Here is a 17,940-nt window from a genome sequence, read left to right as displayed (position 1 = left end):
CGAGCACCACGGCAGCAAGCCAGAAGCTTGGAGGACGCACACACCGCCCACGGCCTGCTGTGTGAGGCGGGCTAGCAGGAGACGAGCAGCAGCCCTAGCAAGGAAAGGCAGCGAGTTGGAGTTGGAGTTGAGAGCGGTGTCCACCTCTCCACTCAGCCCCCCCCCCCGAAAAACCACCCACGGCCTGCGGGGTGAAATGGACTACAGGATGGGAACCTGTATGGCGGGGTAACCTGCCCCTCGATTGTCCTGGGGGCCGAAATACCACTGCCCCAAGCTGCTCCCTACATCAAAGGGCGCCCGCCTCTTCATACCACCCGAGCCGCTCCATCTCTACATCAAGCGGCGCCCGTCTGTCCAGCACCAGGACCGCCCATTCCCATCGTGGACGTCCTCTGCCGAGCCCGACACTCACGCCAGCTCCTCCTCCTCCGCATCCAGCAACTACAGAGCTAAGCATTCTGTGTATTCCCAAAATCTCCCTTGTGCCGGTAGTTAGCTAGCTTAGAGGCCTACAGCCTGTCGGTCATTCATTTTTTTTTTATATTTTTATTAGCACTCCGCTAACCTTTAAAGTAAACCAAATACATATTTATATATAACCTTACTGAGTGTTTTCATTTGGAGCCTTTTTTGCTGCTCATTGGAAATTACTGAACCATGCACACATCCCCTCCATAGTACATTATCACCATCCAATTTCTTAATGCTGTCTCAAAAGTGGTTCCCACGGAAATCCTCCCACCCTCCATAATTAACCACACAAGTAACGCCCTTCTGGTCACAAACTTCGGAACGAGTGTTCACTTGTCCTGAGGCCTTAACATCCGGGACCAGCGCTCGACAACTACCACGCTACCACATACCAATCATAACCCTAGTGGTTGTCATAATCAAGGGATGTAGCTTTATTTATTCATTTAATTTATTTATTTTTTTTTTCTCTATTTTCCACGCTACATTCTTCTTCTTCTTCTTCTTTTGACCCCTCATCTTCTTTTGACTTCTTCTTCTTCTTCTTTTGACCCATCATCTTCTTTTGACTTCTTCTTCTTCTTTTGACTTCTTCTTCTTTTGACCCATCATCTTCTTTTGACTTCCTCTTCTTCTTCTTCTTTTGACCCCTCATCTTCTTTTGACTTCCTCTTCTTCTTCTTTTGACCCATCATCTTCTTTTGACTTCTTCTTCTTCTTCTTTTGACCCATCATCTTCTTTTGACTTCTTCTTTTTTTGACCCCTCATCTTCTTTTGACTTCTTCTTCTTCTTCTTCTTCTTTTGACCCCTCATCTTCTTTTGACTTCTTCTTCTTCTTCTTCTTTTGACCCCTCATCTTCTTCTTTTGACCCCTCATCTTCTTTTGACTTCTTCTTCTTTTGACCCATCATCTTCTTTTGACCCCTCATCTTCTTCTTCTTTTGACCCCTCATCTTCTTTTGACTTCTTCTTCTTTTGACCCATCATCTTCTTTTGACTTCTTCTTCTTTTGACCCATCATCTTCTTTTGACTTCTTCTTCTTTTGACCCATCATCTTCTTTTGACTTCTTCTTCTTCTTCTTTTGACCCATCATTTTCTTTTGACTTCTTCTTCTTCTTCTTCTTCTTTTGACCCCTCATCTTTTGACTTCTTCTTCTTCTTCTTTTGACCCCTCATCTTCTTTTGACTTCTTCTTCTTCTTCTTTTGACCCCTCATCTTCTTTTGTCTTCTTCTTCTTCTTCTTCTTTTGACCCATCATCTTCTTTTGACTTCTTCTTCTTCTTCTTCTTCTTCTTCTTCTTTTGACCCATCATCTTCTTTTGACTTCTTCTTCTTCTTCTTCTTTTGACCCATCATCTTCTTTTGACTTCTTCTTCTCCTTCTTCTTTTGACCCATCATCTTCTTTTGACTTCTTCTTCTCCTTCTTCTTTTGACCCATCATCTTCTTTTGACTTCTTCTTCTTCTTCTTCTTCTTTTGACCCATCATCTTCTTTTGACTTCTTCTTCTTCTTCTTCTTCTTTTGACCCCTCATCTTCTTTTGACTTCTTCTTCTTCTTCTTCTTTTGACCCCTCATCTTCTTTTGACTTCTTCTTCTTCTTCTTTTTACACATCATCTTCTTTTGACTTCTTCTTCTTCTTCTTCTTTTGACCCCTCATCTTCTTTTGACTTCTTCTTCTTCTTCTTCTTTTGACCCATCATCTTCTTTTGACTTCTTCTTCTTCTTCTTCTTTTGACCCATCATCTTCTTTTGACTTCTTCTTCTTCTTCTTTTGACCCATCATCTTCTTTTGACTTCTTCTTCTTCTTCTTCTTTTGACCCATCATCTTCTTTTGACTTCTTCTTCTTTTGACCCATCATCTTCTTTTGACTTCTTCTTCTTCTTCTTCTTTTGACCCATCATCTTCTTTTGACTTCTTCTTCTTCTTCTTCTTTTGACCCATCATCTTCTTTTGACTTCTTCTTCTTCTTTTGACCCCTCATCTTCTTTTGACTTCTTCTTCTTCTTCTTCTTTTGACCCCTCATCTTCTTTTGACTTCTTCTTCTTCTTCTTTTGACCCATCATCTTCTTTTGACTTCTTCTTCTTTTTCTTCTTCTTTTGACCCATCATCTTCTTTTGACTTCTTCTTCTTCTTCTTCTTTTGACCCATCATCTTCTTTTGACTTCTTCTTCTTCTTCTTCTTTTGACCCCTCATCTTCTTTTGACTTCTTCTTCTTTTTCTTTTGACCCCTCATCTTCTTTTGACTTCTTCTTCTTCTTCTTTTGACCCATCATCTTCTTTTGACTTCTTCTTCTTCTTCTTTTGACCCATCATCTTCTTTTGACTTCTTCTTTTCAACATTAAACTATCAATCAATCAATCAATCAATCTTTTCACCCTTTATCTTCTTGCCCTCTTCTTTTGACCCCTCACCATCTTGCCCTCTTCTTTTGACCCCTCACCATCTTGACTTCCTGTTTTGACCCCTCATCTTCTTGCCCTCTTCTTTTGACCCCTCACCATCTTGACTTCCTGTTTTGACCCCTCATCTTCTTGACCTCTTCTTTTGACCCCTCACCATCCTGACCTCTTCTTTTGGCCTGTTTTCTATCTCTTTCTATCACATCCTCCTCCTTGCTATTCCACACTTTATGCTTCACCCTGCACTGAGCTGTTCCTTTTCCCACATTCTTAGCTTACATTATATACTATTTTATTTAATCATAAAATTGTACCTGCCATAATTCAAGAGTACCCAAAGTTTGCTGCCAGGTGGTAATTTAGGTAATTGCATATGTGTACCTCCTCAGGAATATTATCAGTATTTACATTCTAATTCCTTTTTCTGTTAACAAGCCTCAACATATGTTTTTATTTTTGTACAACGGAGATTTTTATTTTTTGTAACGCCTAGTCAGGGGTATGTCTGCAAGACCAGCCATTCCCCTTTGTTATATTTTACAACAATAAATATTTCAATTCAATTCAATTCAACTCTTTTATTTTTAAAGTCGTATTATAAGACATTTCGCCGCCCAAGAACACCTATTTGACAAGGCTTTCGTAGGAGTTGTGGGCATTTCCAGGAGTAGTTTTATGACCCTGGTGTTCGTTTGACCCTTCCTCTGTACCGTGAACCTAAAGAAACACACATGTGACAAGGCTTTCGTAGGAGTTGTGGGCATTTCCAGGAGTAGTTTTATGACCCTGGTGGTAGTGTGACCCTTCCTCTGTACCGTTAACCTAAAGAAACACACACGTGACAAGGCTTTCGTAGGAGTTGTGGGCATTTCCAGGAGTAGTTTTATGACCCTGGTGGTAGTGTGACCCTTCCTCTGTACCGTGAACCTAAAGAAACACACACGTGACAAGGCTTTCGTAGGAGTTGTGGGCATTTCCAGGAGTAGTTTTATGACCCTGGTGGTAGTGTGACCCTTCCTCTGTACCGTGAACCTAAAGAAACACACATGTGACAAGGCTTTCGTAGGAGTTGTGGGCATTTCCAGGAGTAGTTTTATAACCCTGGTGGTAGTGTGACCCTTCCTCTGTACCGCGAACCTAAAGAAACACACACGTGACAAGGCTTTCGTTGGAGTTGTGGGCATTTCCAGGAGTAGTTTTATGACCCTGGTGGTAGTGTGACCCTTCCTCTGTACCGTGAACCTAAAGAAACACTCATGTGACAAGGCTTTCGTAGGAGTTGTGGGCATTTCCAGGAGTAGTTTTATGACCCTGGTGTTCGTTTGACCCTTCCTCTGTACCGTGAACCTAAAGAAACACACACGTGACAAGGCTTTCGTAGGAGTTGTGGGCATTTCCAGGAGTAGTTTTATGACCCTGGTGGTAGTGTGACCCTTCCTCTGTACCGTGAACCTAAAGAAACACTCATGTGACAAGGCTTTCGTAGGAGTTGTGGGCATTTCCAGGAGTAGTTTTATGACCCTGGTGTTCGTTTGACCCTTCTTCTGTACCGTGAACCTAAGGAAACACTCATTAGAACCCGACTGACCCCTCTTTGACCTTTAGAAATAGAAAGTGTCTTCTAATATTGACCTTTCTCTTTTTGTACTTTTTTACGCATTTCTTTTTCGTCTTGCATTTAAACTGGTTATATATCTATTACATTTTAATAAATTTTAACGCTCAAAAAAGGGGGGGTGGGAGTCTCGCAGCCACGCACATTAATTTTGAGTAATTTTAACTGATTTTAATAATTAATTGCACAGTATTATAACTTGTGGTGAATGATAGCATTTTAAACTGATTTTGTGTACCATTTGAACTGACTCACTAATGTAAAATAAATAAATATATAAATAATAAAATAATTGAGGCCAGTGCATGTCGGTCATCCTAAAAAAATATATAAACAAAAATAAATAAATAAATAAAAATAAATAAATAAATTGACATTGATACCACTACTGTGTACGATATGACTGCCGGATTTAGCGGTTGTTTGCTTCCTCGTTTACTTGTGTTTGCCTATTTTTGGTTCTGGAAGGTGTTATTTTTGTGTGCTATTGTTTACATTTCGATTTTATTTTTTTATTTGTTTCCATATGTTTTACCTTTTTTTGCCTCCTTTTTTTTTTGGTATTTCGTTGGGGACGGCTGGTAGAGAGATGCCCAATTCTTTACAGGAGGAGGCCCAACAACATGGGTGAGGGTGTCTGACTCTTCATTGTTTCTATGGTAAAAACTTCATATAAACAAGGGTTCAAAAAAAAACCCAGAGTGAAAACCTCCATAAACGCTTTAGTTGATATTCATTGACTTCATTTGTAGTGCAGCGACTTGGCTGATGGGCGAGCCTCCTAACTCCCTCTGCGAGTGGGGTACCTCTTTGGCCGACTGGCGAAGGAATGTCTCTCCCGTCTCGCTGGTCGCGGGTTCTATCCCCGGCGCCGGCAAACCATTCCTTGTCTGGATTAACAGGTCGTGTGGGAGTGGAGTAAAGAGAAAATTCTGGCATTTCACATTAATATCAAACTTTTACGCAGGTGTTGGCAGGGAGTAATCATATATATATACATATTAACGCGATATATAAAATTGTTTATCATCGTCCAAACATGAAAGAGATGAGTGATGACGCGATGATGTATAACGACTAAATCACTGACCAATCAACATGGTAATCTGGGGAACAGATGTATTTATTAATTAATTGCACACCTGCGCCAGCTAGGTACGTTTCGGTGATAAGTGAGATACAGATTGAGGTGAGGAAGAGAATTGGAACCGTGGAACTCATATGTAACGCCCTGTATTTTCTTACCATACTCCCACACGACCTCTGCGTGTAACGACACAAACGAGAAATTAATCCCGACTAGTAAAGGTTTTGCCGACGCCGGGGATCGAACCCGCGACCAGCGAGACGGGAGAGCCACTCAACCAACAGTCGGCCAAAGAGGCCCCCCACTCGCTGAGAGAGTTCCTGGAGGCTCGCCCATCCCCTCGCCCCTTCCTTTACTTCTCTTCGCACGGGTGAAGGCCGATCTAAAGACTACACCGAGGGTCAGTTTTGGTCCTGTAGAGCAATTTTGTCAGCTCTCCAATCATATACAAAATACTACGAAAATTCCTTGTATATTATAATGTTTAGCGTTGATATAAAAATGAGGAAAAAACGGATCATTGTGGAGAATATAGTTTGGTTTGGGCGCTTGCTATGTCCAGTGACTCTAAACTCAAGTTCAAGTTCAAGAAGATTTGTCACGAAAGAAGAAGAAAAGAAAAAGAAGATTGATTGATTGATAGTTTATTGTTGCAGGTAAACAACAAGGGAGAAGGGAGGAACATGCCATCCCTACCCCCAGGCAGGACAGAGTGAGATTATACAACTATTAATACATGTGTAGGTAGCACCATGAAATTAAAAAGATACAATGGTAGGAAGGAAAGACACAATAAGACAATAAAATGTGGGGACGGAGAACATTGCCCAAGCACTAGATGGGAATGAATACAGAGATAGAGTAAATACTAGTCCTTAAAGTAAAATACTGCAGAGATCACAGCCTTGTATAGCACGGCAGAAGAGAGTGCTGCCTGGGGGTTGGGGATGGCATGCTCCTCCCTTCTCCTTTGTTGTTTTCTTGCAACAATAAACTATCAATCAATCAAGAAGAGACTATATATGGAGAACGATCAAGGAATAACCACTAGGAAGCTATACAAAGCGTCAAAGGTCTACAGAGGAAGAAGAAGAAGAAGAAGCAATCATATACAAAATGTGGAAAATAAGGACAAGAAAACTGAAAGAACAAAATCTCTCATGAGTAATAAAGAAACACACACGCAGTCAAGATCCAGCGCACTAGTGGCTGCCGGACGTACGATAAGTTTAGGTGGCGCCGTTACACAAGGCAATGCCACCGACACACACCTGATCAACTAATTAACACGACACGAAAACAAAGAGTAGGCTACTTACATTGTCACGTCTCACGAAGCATCAATTACGACTTGCACAACACGACAACGGGAATCTGAAACGAGAACAGCAGGTGTCAAAAATACTTAAGTGTGTGTGTGTGTGTGTGTGTTTATCTTGTTACCCTGCCTCCATATCTATTTCTATATATATATCTATTGTAATTCACCATGGTCTGATCACGCTTGGAACTCGCAATCCCCCCCCGACCCACCCACCCACACACACACATGCACATCTCTCTCTCTCTCTCTCTCTCTCTCTCTCTGTAAAACCTTTATGGTCAAGTTACCAATAAGAGGGATATATTAAATTACACATGGGCTGTAATTTTACGCAGACCACTTCAACCCGGGAACGCCTTTCAAACAATGAACTATATATAGTACAGAGTTCGAGGGAGGTGGGAAGGCGCGGTATAGGGCCATATATTCTTATTTAACATTTCGACACCCAAGCACACACACACATTTGACAAGACTTTCGTATAGGAGTTTTGGCCCTTAAGTGAAGACCCATTAAAAGATACTAAAGCGTGTTCAGTTTACGATAAATAACAGCGTCTATCCTTTATAAAGTAATATATTGCTCATCCTTCACTCCGACTTTCAAGAGGAGGCCGATATCTATTTAGTTTTATTATAGTATATCAACTGTACAAGTGAGCTTATTCTTCTTGGTGGTGGGGTGGGGAGGATGGGGGTTCGATACCAGGCCGAGGCAGCAGAACCACTCGGAGACATCCCAAGGTGAATGTGTGCATGGAAACAATGACGTCACGAAGGCCAGTCACCCACTTAGTAGGTTGACGACAGCGTGGTTTGTATACCCACCATCACCTCTCTGAATTCCATAAGGCTGTGCGCAAGGAAACAATAATTACGTCAAGAAGGCCAGCTACTCACTCCCTTCTGTTTTGTTGTTTCCTTGCAACAATAAACTATCAATCAATCACTCATTAGGTTGACGATAGCGAGGTTTTTCCACCGACTATAATCACTACTCTCTTCTCCATAAGGCTGTACGCTTTTATGAGACAGGAAATAGTTTGACAAGGTATATCCATGGGTAGTTTTATGAGACAGGAGATAGTTTGACAAGGTATATCCATGGGTAGTTTTATGAGACAGGAGATAGTTTGACAAGGTATATCCATGGGTAGTTTTATGAGACAGGAGATAGTTTGACAAGGTATATCCATGGGTAGTTTTATGAGACAGGAGATAGTCTGACAAGGTATATCCATGGGTAGTTTTATGAGACAGGAGATAGTTTGACAAGGTATATCCATGGGTAGTTTTATGAGACAGGAGATAGTTTGACAAGGTATATCCATGGGTAGTTTTATGAGACAGTGGATAGTTTGACAAGGTATATCCATGGGTAGTTTTATGAGACAGGAGATAGTTTGACAAGGTATATCCATGGGTAGTTTCATGAGACAGTGGATAGTTTGACAAGGTATATCCATGGGTAGTTTTATGAGACAGGAGATAGTTTGACAAGGTATATCCATGGGTAGTTTTATGAGACAGTGGATAGTTTGACAAGGTATATCCATGGGTAGTTTTATGAGACAGGAGATAGTTTGACAAGGTATATCCATGGGTAGTTTTATGAGACAGGAGATAGTTTGACAAGGTATATCCATGGGTAGTTTTATGAGACAGGAGATAGTTTGACAAGGTATATCCATGGGTAGTTTTATGAGACAGGAGATAGTTTGACAAGGTATATCCATGGGTAGTTTTATGAGACAGGAGGTAGTTTGACAAGGTATATCCATGGGTAGTTTTATGAGACAGGGGATAGTTTGACAAGGTATATCCATGGGTAGTTTTATGAGACAGGAGATAGTTTGACAAGGTATATCCATTGTTCACACTTTGGGCCACGCGCGCAGACCCCACGCGACCCACAGCCCACAGATCGATTATTAATCTCTTTCGTCACCACCGTATCATATCAGGGAGCAACGCCTTCTGTACGTCATTGCGGTCATGCAGTCCAGCGTTGGCAAATTATCGTACTCATCGCATTTCATTTTCGTCGTTGTTGACCGATAACCATAACAACAAAGAACGAAAAACATCAATATTCAACAGTTTTAGCACTAACTTTGATGTTCTCACGTATCTTGTGTAGGTACGAGAGTTTGAGGCATAAAAATGATGGATACGATATGTGGTTAATACGATAATTTGGCAACACTGATGCAGTCACTCACCCACCGATAGTATAAGCCAGCTAGAGGGTCAGGGGCAAAAATAAATAAAAAGAGAAGAGTCCGCTATACCGATGCTCCTATAAAATAAAGGACAGATGATTGGGTACACGGCGTGGCGACCTTGCTACCTCCTGCCCCCCCAGCTTCCCGCCATTCACCCCTGTACCCCCTGCGGCTCTTCCCCTGTACCCCCTGCGGCTCTTCCCCTGTACCCCCTGCGGCTCTTCCCCTGTACCCCCTGCGGCTCTTCCCCTGTACCCCCTGCGGCTCTTCCCCTGTACCCCCTGCGGCTCTTCCCCTGCCCCCAGCCTCCCGCGATACACACTTACGTAATGTTGTGAGGACGTAAGTACAGGGGAGAGGGACGGCGTAGGAACCAGTGAGGGAAGAATAGTTATCTCCTAGAGCCTATTTTGGCCGGTATTCTCAGGGCCATATTTTTAAACATTTCTGCGCCCAAGAACACGTAATTTACTAGTCTTTCGTGGGAGTTTAGGGCATTTCCAGGGGTACTTTTATGACCCTGGTGGTAGTCTGAGCCTTCTTCTGTACCGTGAACCTAAAAGAACACTCATTAGAACTCGATTAACCTCCTGTTTGGCATTTGGAGATAGTTGGTGTGAGGGGCGGGAGCATTTGCCAATACCAACCTCAGAGGCTTCCACCCCTCTCATCAACCATTTCCAAAAGCTAAAATGAAGATTAATCGGATTCTAATGAGTGTTTTTATAAGTTCACGGTATAGAGGAAGGGTCAGACCGCCACCAGGGCCATGAAAGTATCTGGAAATTCCCATAACTCCTAGGAAAGCCTTGTAAAATATGTGTGCTTGGCCGTCAACATGTTTAAGAATACTATATATGTTGTCCGGTATTATCTCGGACGCTTTCGGCTTTCCCAACGACTACTTCCCAAGGCCTTAAAGGAGATTAATCAGGTTTTAATAACTGCTTTTCAAATTCACGGTTCAGAAGACTTGTCAAACTATCTCCTGTCTCATAAAACTACCCATGGATATACCCCCAGTCTCCACGAAAGCCCAAAATTAACGTATGAGCACAGATCCAACAGTATGAGCTATTGTTCTAACACAACCCACTTAACGCGTAACCATGACGTGCGCTGAATGCTAAGGAGACAGAAGGAGGAGGAAGAGAAGGGTGATATGTGTAGACTTAGCAATACCAACAAAGAGTGGGCGGCAGGACGTGATGGTGAATGAGAGCTATGTCGTCAGAGTGTCCAACAGTATATGAGCTATCGTTCTAACACAACCCACGTAACCATGACGCTGATGCTAAGGAGACAGGAGGAGTAAGAGAAGGGTAATATGCATAGACTTGAGCTATACCAACAAAGAGTGGGCGCCAGCAGGACGTGATGATGAATGAGAGCAGAGAGTACGTCATCAGGGTTCCAAAACATTTCGTCGCCCAAGTTTACATCTTTGACATGGCTTTCGTAGGAGCTGTAGGCCTTTCCAGGGGTAGTTTTATGACCCTGGTGGTAGTTTGACCCTTCTTCTGTGCCATGAACCTTGAAAGACACTCATGAAAAACAGATTGATCCCCTCTTTGACCTTTAGAAATAGTTGATGTGAGAAGCGATGGGGTCTTAAAATACGACCCTCAGAGTCGAGAGGTCTGAGACAGGGTCGGGGTACTAGAGGGTAGAGAGGAGATCGAGGGTACGTTACACAGACAAGAAGGGCTCGCATGTTCAAAAGCTTGGTACTCTTCTCACGACTATTTTCGATGGCCATAGAGAAGATTAGTCGGGCTCCCAAGAGTGCTTTCCCGTCCATGGGGTAAGAACATGGAGGTAGAATTAGTGGAGTCGACACGGCCAGCTAATCCCATTCATTGTTCAAAAGCTTGGTACTTTTCTCACGACTATTTTCGATGGCCATAGAGAAGATTAGTCGGGCTCCCAAGAGTGCTTTCCCGTCCATGGGGTAGGAACATGGAGGTAGAATAAGTGGAGTCGACACGGCCCGCTAATCCCATTCATTGAGGTGAAGCCGACGAACTGTCAAATTTACGGCCAAAAGATGGGGATGGGCGAGCCTGGCCGAGCCCTGACCTGACAACACCTGACACCTGGCCGTAAAAATGACAGTTAGGGCGGATTCACTTAATTGGGCTGACTCCACCAATTCTACCTCCATGGAGTAAGAACCTTGTCAGATTACCACTCAGGGCATCAAAACCACCCATTCCCACAACAAAGAGAGGCATTTAGTGACGAAACGTTTGAGAATATGCTGCTTTAAGGGGCTATTACACTGGGCAAATTTTCCGTGGATCTTCAGTCAAACCACGATTTCCGCTGGCGTGGTTTTCATATTTCCGTGGTTTTCTGACGTGTCCATCATCTTCCAAAGGATTGATTGATTGACAGTTTATTGGTGCAAGTAAACAACAAAGGAGAAGGGAGGAGCATGCCATCCCAACCCCCAGGCAGTACAGAGTGTGAAAAAGATACAATGGTTGAGGTACGGTAGATTACACCAGAGGACGACGGTATTTCTCACTATCATCATCATCAGCAATAACAAGAAACAAATGAGAACCACGCTAGCGGAAATCGTGGTTTGTCTGAAGATCCACGGAAACCTTGCCCCTTAAGACCTTGCATCACTGAGGGAAGGCGATGAAGGCGATGATGAGAGAATTCCAAGGCTCTTTTCCTCTCCTTGTTGATTTCCCCGTACAGCCAGTCACCTAATCATATCCTTATTCTTCTTATACTGAGTTCCATGAAAGGGCATCAATGGAAAAGGAATTATATAGACCTAAACGGAGTCCCCTCGATGAGCAGACACGAATATGAAAAATTAGAAGACATAAACAATGGGAGACAAAAATAGTACAGTGCGTTTAGAGGTGGGTGATGGGGAATGGCTTAAGCGTTTATTGTGTGAAAGGCGTTCCCGGGTTGAAGTGGATTGCCTAAAATTAGTCTGTGTGTAATTTGATATCCCTTCTATTGGTAACCTGCCATAAAGATTGAGAGAGAGAGAGAGAGAGAGAGAGAGAGAGAGAGAGAGAGAGAGAGAGAGAGAGAGAGAGAGAGAGAGAGAGAGAGAGAGAGAGAGAGAGAGAGAGAGAGAGAGAGAGAGAGAAAACAGGACCAAGCTTTTACAGCATTATCTAACCAATACAATACAAGAAGAGAGAGAGAGAGAGAGAGAGAGAGAGAGAGAGAGAGAGAGAGAGAGAGAGAGAGAGAGAGAGAGAGAGAGAGAGAGAGAGAGAGAGAGAGAGAGAGAGAGAGAGAGAGAGAGAGAGAGAGAGAGAGAGAGAGAAAGTAAACAGGACCAAGCCTTTACAGCATTATCTAACCAATACATTACAAGAAGAGAGAGAGAGAGAGAGAGAGAGAGAGAGAGAGAGAGAGAGAGAGAGAGAGAGAGAGAGAGAGAGAGAGAGAGAGAAAACACAGAAAGACTTCATATTGTTACTCTAGGCTGGTCCCATAACATTTCCTTCCTTCGCCTTTTATAAATTCCCAAGAAACCTTCAACATTTTTCCCTCATAAATGCTGAACGAACCTAACTCAGCGGTGGGCACTTCCTTTTGAGCTGATACCAAGGGCTAAAGGGCACTATCGCGACATTTCTTAAACACTTCGGGGTTTACACACACACACACACACACACACACACACACACACACATTTGGTAAGACTTTCGCTACGTTGTGTTATGTAGTATTTCCGTGGATAGTGTCATGAGGCTGGTGATAGCTTGACAAGGCTTCTACACCGTGAATGTTAAAACCACTCCTGCGAATCCGACTAATCTCCTTCGTGAACCTTGGAAATGGTTGCTATGAGTGTGGAAAGGGTCTGAAAATAAACACGTCCATGCCTTCACTGCAGAGCTATAGGAGAGGAGGCGTTGGGGAGAGGGGTTCACAAGGGTAGCCCGCCGCAGAGAGAGCCCTCGTTAGTGGTCTTCAGGAAGCATGACTCGCCGCCCTCAGAGTAAACAAATAAGTGGGGCCATTTACGTAACCGCCGCCAGTTAGGTTACGCCTCCGGAACGCATTCGTGGGTCATAAGCTGGTGTTGTTAGACGTCTCCGCCTCTCACGTCAGCTATTAAGGTCGAAAAAGGGACCAAACGGATTCTAACGAGCGTTTTTAAAGGTTCACAGTACAGAAGAAAGGTCAGCCTACCACCGGGCTTATAAAACTACCCTTGGAAAAGCCCAGAACTCCTACGAAAGCCTTGCCAATTATGTAAGCTTGGGCGCCAAAATGTTTTAACTCATTTTTAAACATTTCGGAGCTCAATCACACACATTTGACAAGGCTTTCCTAGGAGTTGTGGGCATTTTCAGGGGGTAGATTTATGACCCTGGTGGTAGTGTGACGGTTCTTCTGTGTCGTGCATGTAAGGAAACACTCATTAGACCTTGAATTAATCGGGGGTTGTGTCCCGTCTCCTTGGATCTGTTCCCTTCTCCTATAATTCCTTCCCCTTCTGTCTCTCTCCGGCATACGACCACAGATGTTGCGCCGACTAAACGAAACTTTTCCCCCCCTACCACTTTGCCCCCAGCCGTCTGTCTGTCGCCGGCATCCCCTCTCATCACAACTCCCTGGCCAACAACAACACACTCAACACCGCTACCGGCCAGACATACACGCGAGCCAGTTGGGGCATTTATAAACCCCGCGTGAGTAGAGGGCAGCATCGTAAGGGCCTTTTTAAGAGTGGGAAAGCTATGCCCTGAGCCCGTCTGTGCCTGCATCATAGTAACTTCTTCTTCTTTACTCTCTCTCTCTCTCTCTCTCTCTCTCTCTCTCTCTCTCTCTTTGCGTAATAAAATATATACGGTTATAGTTTCATTATTATTATTATCATTGTATCGGTTTGCAATGCTCATAACACATACAGAGACATAGGAAAATACAGTACAGAGTGTGATTGTACAAGTAGCGCACCAGGAAACTAAAAAGATACAAATAAAAAAATAAAAAAAGGCCGCTAATTCGCTGTTCCTGCTATTTTTTTATTTCATTTTATTTATTTTGCTTATCTTTTTTTTTTTTTTTTTTGCTAGGGGTTAACATTTATTTCTCAGTAAGAAACAAGAAGAAAAAAACATATACGCCATTCGAATACTTCTAATAATCTCCCGCGCAAACATGGCAGAGAAGGCGGCGTCGTTCATATCGTTTTATTTCTCGCACGACAAGGTCACTGCTGGGAAAACGTGGGATCTCCAATTTCTTATCGCCGTTATGTTAATCGAGCTGATGCAATTGTGAGGAAAACTAGGCTTACAATGTTACGTATATTGATGTATTACCCAATGTTTCTTGTGAACTAAGCATATGTTTCGATTTCATCACACTCTGTACTGCCTGGGGGTTGAGATGGCAAAAAGTTGGAAAGTTTCGTTTAGTCGGCGCAACATCTGTGGTCATATGCCGGAGAGAGACAGAAGGGGAAAGGCTGGGATGGCATGCTCCTCCCTTCTCCTGTGTTGTTTACTTGCACCAATAAACTATCAATCAATCAATCAATTACGTCAGCTCTGTAACTGGCGAAAATGAGTAAAAATTAATGATCCTCCCTTCTTTTGTTGTTTACTTGCACCAATAAACTATCAATCAATCAAGCAATATGTCGGCACGAAGTATCCTAAACGTCTTTTTCTTTCTTTTTCATGCGAGAGCAACCGATGTCGTTTATTAGGAATGCTGGTGGGAGGGCCGCTACGTGCCGCTAATTCCAGCAGCCATCCTCAGGCAAGAGACGAGGCATTAACAGCAGGAAGGGGGAGTCTGCAGTAAGGACGTAGCTGCCTCCCGCCACCCTCCCTTGAGCTGTGTGAGTGTGCGTTTGTGTGCTAAAAATAGATAGATAGATAGATACAGAGAGAGAGAGAGAGAGAGAGAGAGAGAGAGAGAGAGAGAGAGAGAGAGAGAGAGAGAGAGAGAGAGAGAGAGAGAATAGTAGACTTCATAGTAATCATCATCATCATCACCATCATCATCACACCGCGACACTTGTGAGGTTCCTTCCCACCCCTTCTATCTATTCAAACGTCATACCTCGGCAGAAGTTAGCAGACAGACAGAGACCTTCCCTTCACTCCCTATCTATTCTTATCTCCTCTCTCTCTCTCTCTCTGAAAGCTGAACTGACTATAATGAGCTTCGATTCCCTTCCACACTCCCATCGCCTCTTTACTTCTCTTATTAAATTCTGGAGCCCTGACCACAGCCCTGCACACCTTGAGAGCCTTTGTATACATATGGGTCTGATTGTCAATGCCTCAAAAACTAAATATCACACAAGTCTCAAGATATGTCGTTCACAGAGCTTTAATACTGTCGCCTTAGGCCGAGTACAATGTTATAAGTATTTAGGAGTGCAACTTAGTTTTAAGAAGTATACCCATTGCGTTGACTATGTACGCAATCTCTGTCTACCTCGCCTTGCCCCGTTACGTGTATTAGCAAACAGGGGTCTTGGAACAGGAATTCCCATTCTTAGGATGTTCTATCTCTCTGTCATTCGGTCTCTGATTGATTATGCGTTATCAGTTCTTGTGCGTTGTAGCCCCTCTCAGCTGAAGCCCTTGGAGCTCATACAAAATGAGGCAATGCGGATTATTCTGGGTTGTCCCAAGACGGCAAAGCTTGAAGTCCTCCGAGCTGAGATGGACCTGCCCAGTGTTGTCTGCAGAATCCAGGAAATTACTTGCCGCACAGTCTGCCGCATGATTTGTCACGGGGACACTCAGCTGAGGCAGGCTCTTGGTAACTCTCAGGCCACCCCGAACATTCCAGCCAAATCGTACCTTAGAAAGCTCCACAAGCTCTTATCTGACCTTGGTGTCCTTGAACCGTGTCTTGCCCTCATTAGCAGCCCTTGTTATCCCTCTTGGAAACCTCATTGAGTCAGTGTTGATATAGAAAAATTAGATAAACCTAAAGATTCTTGGCTTCAAGTCTTGCAGGACCATTTTGACCAAATTGTCTGGATATCTCTGCACCCAGGCTGTCCATGTGTTTTGTGATGGATCTGTCAACGGCACCAAGACTGGTTGTGGATTATTTATTAAGGACTATGCCGCCCCCTCTGAATACACTGACACTGAGGTTTCTAAGAGGCTTCCTGATCACCTGTCTTCCACAAGGGCAGAACTCTATGCCATATATGAAGCCCTCCATATCACTGTAGCTCTCGGGAAAGTTGTGTACCTGTTTGTTGATAGTCAATGTGCCTTGTATGCACTTCTGTCTTCCTCCCCTTCTGACTGTGATATAGTCAATAAGTGCCTTAGTGCCCTTAGCCTGCTGGCGCGCTGTGGCGCCACTGCACACTTCATCTGGGTGCCCTCACATGTTGGGCTGCCCCATAATGAAAAGGCAGACAGACTTGCTCGTGCTGCCTCTGATGATCTCAATGTACACCCAGGTGTTGAATACACCTATAATTATGTTAAGAGTAGACTTAGATCCCTTGTTAGTGAGTCTGTTACCAATCAGCTTGCCTTGAGGTGTCAGGATGGTAGTCCCTCCAGCCTTCACTATGCCCAGGTATCAAGTATCTGCACCCACACTTATGGCTGGCTGAGTGCATCCTATGATCTGGTAGTGAATAAACTATCAATCAATTCTGAACCGAGCCAGAGTTTAGATTTCCCTTCATCAAGAGTCCCTTAGTAGTTGGGTTCACCTCCATTCCACTTTTTAGTATATGTGTTTAGCGTCGTTTCTCCCCTCCTGTTAAGCGGTCATTAAGACAGTTTGCCGCATGAGGGAAGAGGGAAGTGACCATGCATGGAAATTATCACATGTTAAAACTTGCACGCGAAGCTCGATGCTCTACTTCCCTCCCTCCCTCACACACACATCGTCTTCCCAATACTACTTCATAGGATTACCGCAAAATAATAATAATACAGAAAAGGAGACAAGCAGCCATTACTACAGGTTCAAGTAAAGTAGGTAGTTCTGAGGTAGAAAGTTTCGTTTAGTCGGCACAACATCTGAGGTCATATGCCGGAGAGAGACAGAAGGGGAAGGAATTATAGGAGAAGGGAACAGACCCAAGGAGAAGGGACACAACCCCCGATTAATACCTGGTACCCATTCACTGCTGGGTGGACAGGGGCGTAGGGTATCGGAAAAGCCGCCCAAACTTTTCCACTCCGCCGGGGAATCGAACCCGGGCTCTCTCAGTTGTGAGCCGAGTGTGCTAACCACTGCACCACGAAGCCCCCTGTAGTTCTGAGGTGATGGCTAACACACTAAAATCCAACCCATAATGCGAAGAAAGGTAGGGTAGGGATGGAGGTAGGGGAAGTTAGAACCCCACGCTGAGAAGAGACCGTCACCGAGGAGAGAATTTATTAAGGAAGTGAGGGAAAGACAACAGAGGATGGCATGCGGTTTTTTTTGTTATATATTTTTGTCCTTGAGTTGCTTCCTTTACTGTAAAAAAAACTATATTGTACGGTATAGGACGCCGCCCCTCACGTCCGGAAGAGCAGCCACCACCCGCCTCCTATCTCGCCCCTTCATCTCCTGCATCCATTACTACAAAGACGTCACATCCCCATTATCAGCATCAGATCTTCCTGCCTCCCCATATACCTCTGTACCACACACACACACACACACACACACACACACACACACACATACATCGTAAATCATGCCACGGATAACATTTTTTTTTTTACAACAAAGGAGACAGCTCAAGGGAACAAAAAACAAAAAAGTAAACAATAATAAAAAAAAAAAAAGCCCGCTACTCGCTGCTCACAAAAAGAATCC

General features: G+C 43.6%; 2 protein-coding genes and 1 long non-coding RNA gene across 7 annotated transcripts in view; 1 reads left to right on the top strand and 2 right to left on the bottom strand.

Moving 5' to 3' along the window:
* LOC126988004 (scoloptoxin SSD14-like) overlaps window positions 1-17,940 on the bottom strand; it is a 37,403-nt gene that overhangs the window by 14,539 nt on the left and 4,924 nt on the right. The window contains exon 2 of the mRNA XM_050845738.1: window positions 6,909-6,963. Within this exon, the coding sequence (XP_050701695.1) occupies window positions 6,909-6,910 (2 nt within the window). The 5' untranslated portion in view covers window positions 6,911-6,963. The remainder of the gene's footprint in view (window positions 1-6,908; window positions 6,964-17,940) is intronic.
* LOC126988005 (uncharacterized) lies at window positions 1,508-6,366 on the bottom strand. The gene is made up of 2 exons (XM_050845739.1): window positions 2,092-6,366; window positions 1,508-2,008 (listed from the first exon to the last, which is right to left on the bottom strand). Exon 1 carries the CDS (start codon window positions 4,384-4,386, stop codon window positions 3,472-3,474), a length of 915 nt encoding a protein of 304 aa, XP_050701696.1. The 5' UTR covers window positions 4,387-6,366; the 3' UTR covers window positions 1,508-2,008; window positions 2,092-3,471.
* LOC126988011 (uncharacterized) lies at window positions 7,236-8,708 on the top strand. 5 transcript variants are annotated; one of them, XR_007741374.1, is made up of 5 exons: window positions 7,236-8,099; window positions 8,145-8,234; window positions 8,280-8,324; window positions 8,370-8,414; window positions 8,460-8,708. It is a non-coding gene; the product is annotated as an uncharacterized LOC126988011 (long non-coding RNA). The 5 variants fall into 5 exon arrangements; XR_007741378.1 differs by having other exon boundaries at window positions 8,190-8,324; XR_007741377.1 differs by lacking the exon at window positions 8,280-8,324.

Source organism: Eriocheir sinensis, chromosome 67 (assembly GCF_024679095.1).
Source record: "Eriocheir sinensis breed Jianghai 21 chromosome 67, ASM2467909v1, whole genome shotgun sequence".
Classification (NCBI taxonomy): Eukaryota; Metazoa; Arthropoda; class Malacostraca; order Decapoda; family Varunidae; genus Eriocheir; species Eriocheir sinensis.
The sequence above is the reverse complement of the archived record's forward strand: the minus strand, read 5'-3'. Positions and strand labels throughout refer to the sequence as shown.